The sequence below is a fragment of the Penicillium alfredii genome (assembly GCF_028826965.1).
Source record: "Penicillium alfredii strain IBT 34128 chromosome Unknown utg000005l_segment0_segment0, whole genome shotgun sequence".
Taxonomy (NCBI): Eukaryota; Fungi; Ascomycota; class Eurotiomycetes; order Eurotiales; family Aspergillaceae; genus Penicillium; species Penicillium alfredii.
This window is the reverse complement of record NW_026622702.1, coordinates 810,475-818,477: the sequence shown is the minus strand read 5'-3', so window position 1 is coordinate 818,477 and position 8,003 is coordinate 810,475. Positions and strand designations below refer to the sequence as shown.

General features: G+C 49.9%; 3 protein-coding genes across 3 annotated transcripts; 2 read left to right on the top strand and 1 right to left on the bottom strand.

The window, feature by feature from the left end:
• Window positions 1–325: 325 nt before the first annotated feature.
• Window positions 326–592, top strand: NUU61_003739 (uncharacterized protein; the record flags this gene model as incomplete). The annotated part of the gene is made up of 1 exon (XM_056654321.1): window positions 326–592. One exon carries the CDS (start codon window positions 326–328, stop codon window positions 590–592), a length of 267 nt encoding a protein of 88 aa, XP_056512348.1.
• Window positions 593–2,077: 1,485 nt separating this feature from the next.
• NUU61_003738 (uncharacterized protein) lies at window positions 2,078–2,618 on the bottom strand (the record flags this gene model as incomplete). Its single annotated transcript, XM_056654320.1, is given in 2 exon segments — window positions 2,078–2,413; window positions 2,424–2,618. 2 exon segments carry the CDS (start codon window positions 2,616–2,618, stop codon window positions 2,078–2,080), a joined length of 531 nt encoding a protein of 176 aa, XP_056512347.1.
• Window positions 2,619–4,333: 1,715 nt separating this feature from the next.
• On the top strand, window positions 4,334–7,723 carry pmr1 (Ca(2+)/Mn(2+)-transporting P-type ATPase PMR1; the record flags this gene model as incomplete). The annotated part of the gene is made up of 3 exons (XM_056654319.1): window positions 4,334–4,444; window positions 4,561–7,081; window positions 7,149–7,723. The coding sequence occupies 3 exons, from the start codon at window positions 4,334–4,336 to the stop codon at window positions 7,721–7,723; spliced, it is 3,207 nt and encodes a 1,068-aa protein (XP_056512346.1).
• Between the last annotated feature and the right edge of the window lie 280 nt (window positions 7,724–8,003).

Genomic DNA, 8,003 nt, shown 5'->3' with positions numbered 1-8,003 from the left:
ATGGTATACGATGACGTAGCGAAAAGTCTAGGGTCAAAGTTTGCGCTATAACCGGCCCCTTTCATAAATTGCCGGTTACATAGTATCTAGCCGTACAGTCTAAAACTTGCGTCGCTAGTGAATCACGTTAGTTGACACAATCCCCTCAATATATACCCCCTACTCTTTGAACTTTATGTGGGCTGTTCTCTTGCCCCGAGTCAAATGAAGAAGTGACCAGCGGGCCTAGTGTGGCTCCCTCCAAGTTAAGTCCCCTGTAGATCGGCCAAGGGAAACAGATAAAGGGTAGAAAAGGGGAGCAGGGTTGCCGACCGAGAAAAAAAAAATGCGTGTGACGACTTTCTTGGCCTGGCCCGTTGCGGCTTTCGCACTCAGTATTTCTATCGTCAATGCTGCTCCCTATTATCAGTCCAAACGATCTCTGAACCCCAAGAAAGGCCTTGACAAGGTGTTCAACGACCTGGGTTCACCACAACTCTTCGAACGTAAGCTGGTCCCTCGGAAAAATGACTTTTATTACCCGGCCAGTATCTCGCAAAAGCGGACGAATAATCGAAACAAGGTACTGCTTAAGGAACTATACCGCCACTAATACAACGACTCCTCTGACGAAGGCATACCGATCTATGCAATCGACAGTGGTCTAGATAAGTATATCCCGGAAATTAAAGATCTGAAAAAAAATACCACGCTAGTTGCTTTCTATAATATAGCCCCTAAACCGTGATAACGCGAAGAATAATCCGAGTGACTATAGAAATTATATAGTATCGCTCCTAGCGGTGCCTATTTTCGGTATCGCGAAGAACACCTAAATAGTGATTGTGAAGGTTGCTATATAGGGGAAAGTAATTGTTCTAAGATACCCGTTATCTATATCTAAGGACTAGAAGGATTTCTATAATTAAAACTTTCTAGAAGCTCTAGATTTAATAATTAAAGATATTAAAAGCTGTTATCTTTAAAAAAAAGATATTTGTTAAAATTGCCTTGAGAGAACGTGATATAACGGCAAAGTTAAAGCCTAAGTTTAAGCAGCGAATAAAGGATCTCGCTACACTAGCGCCAATCTTCGCCGGAGCAGATAATGTAAACTTCGCTATCGAAAAGTCGGAGGATATAGCTATTAACTCTTATCCGTCTTTATAGAATAATGATATCCTAAATATAAAAGTAGTAGGTATAAGTGGTAGGTATAGAAATCGCGTTATTACTTCGAAAGATGCTTCTCCAGACGGTCTTTGGGTAGTTAGTTATGGAATGAAATACGAAAAACAGGTTTATCCCAAGGAGATTCCCGACGGGACGAAACGCTAGACACAGATTAGAAGGGCGGAACCTCCTTTTCTACGCCGCTAGTCTCCGGTCTAGCAGCTCATACCTCTGCCTTGCCCAATAACGGTCTTCCAGACGCATAGGCCAAATTTAATGACTGGGTTTCTGCGTTGCAGGACAGGCTAGTGAAAAACTCCTGGATCCGGCCGGCTCTTCGGCTGAGCACCGATCAGGCTGCAGTACCGCTTATTACTAACCGGCTTCTGGCGGAGTGTGACGATGCGTTTGAACCTGGGTGCGGATGCAATCCAGTCGACGAATGTGGCGAGTCGCTTACAGCTATCGGCCCGCCTTTTCAGGCCTACAAGTCATATTTTCGAGACAATGTATATAGTGAGATTGCGCGATGGGGTGGTTCGGTAGATAATAAAGTAAATCTTCTGCGAGAAATCCCACAAATTCGACGAGATACCTTCAACTTCAAGCAACGTATAAATATCGCTTACCAGGGAGAGGGAGAAGAGGAGGAGGAGAGGGTGAGTATAGGTCTTCATGGCCAGAGTCGAATTCGAAGCTGGTCTTGGTGTGATTTTTTTTTTTCCAAAAGAAAAAGGCTGCCAAAGAACAGCAGAAACGAAGCACACGAGTTATCTTTCAAACGGACAAGCAAAAGAAGAGATGATCGAGAATCTGAGCTGGGCTTCATGCTCCTACAACCTCGCCCATGGCAGTATCGACCAAGTCCATAGGCATTAGGTACAATTGTATCGACACAGTAAGTCAGATACCGGGCTGTGAATTTTCAGGCTGATGTTGGATCTGGAAAGATTCCCAAAAGCCCTAGTAAGCACCGCCCAAAATTAACGATTCTGTTGGTCGAGGGTTTTCTGAAAGGACTGTGCCAGGCACGCGAATCATTTGCATAACGCATGATTCTTCTGTACTGCCTGTCTCGGAGATAGGAAAGATTGCGAGAGCGTAGGTCCTCCAACGACTGAGACGCTGTCTCCTCAAAGCGCGCCTTAGGACTCTGTGCCTCAACGGAGTAATCTGGATCAAATCCGCCATATGTCACAGGGCGTATAGCGAGAGTAGGTGTGAGCTGTCCATAATGGGTCTTTTTCGTCAAGGCTAGGGCCTAAATTAACCCATCTCGTTATGAAAAGAGCATTTTTGGAGTCGATTTCACGAAACTCGATCAGGAAATCTGTGTTGCACACATTGCAGGCGCCCCAGATCCTAAATTTGAGGCGAAAGTAGTAAAAGTGCTTTTCTCCTGTGTCGATGGCCCTAAAGATAGGGGTCAACTGTTGACGCAAATCCCTTCCATGTGGACACGCCATCAACGGATCGAAAGACAAAGGATATGGCTTATCGACCATAGCATGCTTGCGAAGAGAGCAGTATATCCTGTGACCTGATATAAGGACCGAGGGGATTCGTGCATATCTGTGTGTCTCGGGAGAATAGCCAGATCACTTCCTTTCTCTGAGGCCGTGCATAGCATTCAGTGACTTGTGTATGTGATAAGGACCCGGTGCTAATCCCAGATTCGGGACCGTAGTAGAACCTCCTCATAGCAAGCTTTAAGTGGAGAAAAGAAAATTTCTTGGTACAGAAAATCGGATTCTGGGGGTGAATAACTAGAGTATCCGGTGACGAAAACCGATGTTTTGGCCTAGGGCAATGCTGGACACACGGTAGTTGACAAGTTCTCTCCCGATGATATCCACTGAGCCCAAAACTTTCGGATCCATCATACCGATGGAGCAGATTGCAAGCATTGCACGCGAAGTAGGGTGGAATGTCTCGTTCTAACCAGGTTAAGATCGAAAACTTGTCTTTGGGTGCGAGAGGGGGTAACAGGTTTATTCGCCTCGAAAGCAACCAATAGAGTCGACGATTGCAAAGAGAAAAGCAATATAGATCGACGGGTGGAAGAAAGTCTGATATTGATGATAATAACTCTGGGCCGAGCCCGGCAAGCGTGGACATGTTGAAGATCTCAGATCAATGACTGGTCACTTGATGTAGTTGTTCAATGTAGAATTTGACATTAGCTCCCAGGCAGTAATAGTTGGCAAATAGAAGTTGGGAGAGGTGAAGCCAGGAGTGTGAGGGAAAGAAGAGATTTATATATATATATAGATGAGACAAAGCACGTCGGATATGTACGGCATGCTAACTAACTACTCGAGCGAATTATGATGAAACTTTCACTACCTAGTAAGTAGCATTACTGGTCCGTTGTCGGGATATACTTCCGTAGAGCCCAATTGTAGGCCTAAGCCTAACCTCCTAATCTATATCATAGACCTCTAATACATCCCTATCAAAGCCTATCATCATATGAATAATTAGTTTTAGTATTAATAAATTTACTAATTAACAGGGATAGTAGCCGCCTACCGCTCAACCTCAATTTAGTCACCACTTGAAGAAGAGAAACTACATTTATTGATAGAACGATGGCCAGCGCCGAGTAGGGGGTGAGAGAATCCTTTACAATGCTCACCGCGATCAAACTTATGCTCACTATAGATGAAGGATAGTAAGTAATAATATCCCCGAGAGGCTGCAATAGTACCTCATTCTGGAAAGCCTGCCTTGTAGGTAAGGTATCCTGGATGTATAGTTAAGCGGACGGCTAGTCCCAAAGTGGTTACATCGGATCAACCAGACCTCCGGGCCGCTAGCCTCAAACGGGTAAAGCATCATCATGGGACTTGGCCTCTTCGCAACGGATGATCCTGTGTTGCCCCGTCTTCAAAGCAATTAAAGAGCGGCAATCGGAGTCGAGCGCTACTTTTGAGCGTCTTTTATTCTCTGGGCTTTTGTTTTGTCTTGTGAGTCAATTTGTTGGTGTGTCTTTGGTTTGGATCCATCGGTCTATTCTAACCCCCATTCGAAGCTGCTGCCAGATCGCATCTGGGAACGTCGTCTGCTCCGCCAATTCCAGTCCAGACGGGATGACCATCATTCTGCGACGCCTCTAACGCGCTCTTTGCTCTACCCTCCACTTCTTCTCTGTCGTTTCCCGTCTGTCAAGGCATGAGAGATGTCAAGGTCGGCGACACCCGCACTCCCGCTGCATAATGCACCAAAGCCCAGCTCTCCACGACCTCGCTCTACGCCTTCATTAGGCGGGCGGCCAAATGCCCCATCGTCGGTAAGTCTACACGGTCTACAGTCTTCTCGCAGTTTTCTTTTCTTTTTTTCCCGGCCCCCAACCCGCATTGTCGATTGAATAGTCGGGTCGCTGACAGATTAACTCGTTTCTCGAAGACGTCCACGTCAACATACTCGTGGCTCGAACCTCATGAGACTGCCGAACGGTTACGCACTTCCCTTCTGCATGGCCTAACGCCCGCCGAGGCAGAGGTACGCCTCGCTCGAGATGGCCCCAACGAGCTCCCCCATGAAGAACCGGAACCCCTATGGCTGCGGTTTCTCAAGCAGTTCAGGGAAACCCTCATTCTCCTTCTCCTCGCCTCCGCCGCCATTTCGTTCGTCATGGGCAATTACGATGATGCCGTCAGCATTACTCTCGCGGTGACAATCGTTGTGACGGTCGGCTTTGTTCAAGAATATCGGTCGGAGAAGTCGCTCGAGGCTCTAAGTCGTCTGGTGCCACACTATGCCCATTTAATCCGTGACATCCCCTCGACAGGTTCCACAATTGACACTGCAAGTATTCACGCTGCAGGCCCCGGTGAGGAAATGGAAGAGCTCCGGAGCAAGAGCCCCAGTGCGGCGTCCTCTGCGGTGAAGGCGTCGACCACTGTCCCCGCCAATGAACTGGTGCCCGGTGACCTGGTCTTGTTCTCTACTGGAGACCGTATTCCAGCCGATATTCGGATCACCCTCGCAACGGATCTTAGCATCGACGAATCGAACTTGACTGGCGAGAATGAGCCTGTGGGGAAATTTGCAGCGGCACTCCGCAGCACACACGGTGGGCCGGTTCAAGCGCTGAAAGCAACTGGCCCGCCTCGATCGCCCTTCTACGATGCGCCGGCCACTGGAGCCGTTGGTGCTGATATTCGGCTGAATGAACAGCACAACATCGCATTTATGGGAACACTGGTCCGCTCTGGGTACGGACAGGGCATTGTGATATCGACAGGTGCAAAGACCGAATTCGGTAGTATCTCGGTTTCCCTACAGGAGATTGAGAGTCCTCGGACTCCGTTGCAGCTCTCCATGGATCGACTTGGCCAGGAACTAAGTTACATCTCGTTCGGCGTGATTGCGTTGATCGTGGTGATTGGCCTCTTGCAGGGTCGCAAACTTCTTGAGATGTTCACGATTGGTGTTTCGCTCGCGGTCGCAGCAATCCCAGAAGGTCTGCCCATCATTGTGACTGTGACCCTCGCCCTCGGCGTGTTGCGCATGGCCAAACGAGGTGCGATCATGCGCAGGCTTCCCAGCGTGGAGACTCTTGGGTCTGTCAATGTTGTCTGCAGCGATAAGACTGGTACCTTGACGCTCAACCACATGACAGTGACCAAGATGTGGCATTTTGACTGCGCGGGGCCCTTCGAAGTTCAGCGCGATATTGCCTCGGTGGTATCCCCCGGTCCAGCGGCGAAAACTATTCTCCGTATAGGTAATATTGCCAATAATGCTCGCTTGTCACGGATGCATGCAAACTCGCCAGCCACCGCCTCCTCCGCGGCAGTACTTTCATCGACCGTTGATAGAGACTCGGGTGCTGCGAAGAGTCGATGGGTCGGCCAACCTACAGATGTGGCCATCTTGGACTTGTTGGACACTCTGGCTGAGGATGACGTGCGCGACCGCATTAGTGCTCGTGTGTCCGAAACACCATTCAGTTCGGAGCGGAAGTGGATGGGCGTGGTTATTGGCAGTGGCTCAGCCAGCGATTCTTCTCTCTCAGCCGCTGGTGGCTCTAATGTTGCATACATCAAGGGGGCTCTTGAGCAGGTTTTGGCGCGCTCGGATACATACTTGACCAAGGATGGTCGGGAGGTCATATTGGATGAGCCCCGGCGCAAGGTCATCCGAGAGGCGGCGGAGCAGATGGCAGCAGACGGCCTCCGGGTTCTCGCTTTTGCCAGTGGAGCCGTACGAGACCCGTCTAGAAGCCCAAGGGGCTTCGGCAGTCGGTCCGGGACACCTGTTTCGAAAACCAGCGAGATCGATGAGGACGACCGATATACCGGGCTAGTTTTTGCTGGGCTGGTGGGCATGAATGATCCACCGCGTCGGGATGTGCACAGGTCGATCCGACGACTGATTTCCGGCGGCGTCCGGATTCTGATGATTACTGGGGATGCCGAAACCACGGCCGTTGCCATTGCAAAGAAGCTTGGGATGCCCGTCAATGAATCCGCCGGTGCACGGTCCGTTCTTCGAGGTGACGAACTGGACCACATGAGCACCAGCGAGCTCGCCCAGGCGATTTCGACCACTTCCATCTTTGCCCGCACGAGTCCAGACCACAAGATGAAGATTGTGCGTGCACTTCAATCCCGTGGGGACGTGGTTGCCATGACTGGCGATGGTGTCAATGATGCGCCCGCCCTGAAGAAGGCCGACATTGGCATCTCCATGGGAAGGCTGGGTACCGATGTTGCCAAGGAAGCGGCGGACATGATCTTGACCGACGACGATTTCTCGACCATCCTCCGTGCAATTGAGCAGGGCAAGGGGATCTTTTATAACATCCAGAACTTCATTACCTTCCAGCTCAGTACCAGCGTGGCTGCACTCAGTCTCGTGCTGCTGAGCACCACCCTCGGATTCAAGAACCCGTTGAATGCGATGCAGATCTTGTGGATCAGTGAGTTATCTCTTTATTATTCATTGTCCTGTGTCTTTTCCGACTTTCTTGCTTACCACCGCCCTAGACATTCTCATGGATGGACCACCGGCTCAGTCCCTGGGTGTCGAGCCCGTGGACCCCTTGATCATGAACCGACCGCCCCGACCCAAGACGGCGCGGGTGCTGACGAGACCTCTTATCCAGCGAGTTCTCACCTCGGCAATGATTATAATGCTGGGCACGCTCGCCATCTACGTACACGAGATGGGCGACATGGACGACAGCCAGCCACTGGGCAAACGGTCTCGCGTGGTCACCGCGCACGATACCACCATGACCTTCACTTGCTTTGTCCTGTTCGACATGTTCAACGCTCTAACCTGCCGCAGTGAGGGCAAGTCCGTGCTGCGCGGAGAGTTGCCACTTTTCGGGAACAAGATGTTCAACTACGCGGTGCTCGGCTCCTTGGCCGGGCAGGCCTGTGTCATCTACCTGCCGTTCCTGCAGCGCATCTTCCAGACAGAGCCGCTAAGCCTGGGGTCGCTGTTCAAGCTCCTCTGCATCGCCAGCTCGGTCTTCTGGGTGGATGAAGGCCGAAAGTATCTGTTTTCCCTGCGCCGTCGGAGCGGACTGGGCGTGGGATATAGTGTCAACGTCTAAGGGGGTGGTCTATGTATCTCGTTGCGTTGATATTCCCCGTATACATAACATAATAGAAGTGGTGTCTGGTGCATTCATTGCAGTATTTGGGTTATATAGGTGATGGGTTCATAAATGTGTAGAGATTAAAATCGTTGTTGTTAGTGGGGGGAAAAATAGATTACGTGCATGCAATGCGAAAAGACAAATAAAAAATAAGCATAAAAAATGACCGACGCAGGGGTCGAACCTGCAATCTCTTGATTACCTAAGTATGTTAGGTCGTAGTCAAGCGCCTTTC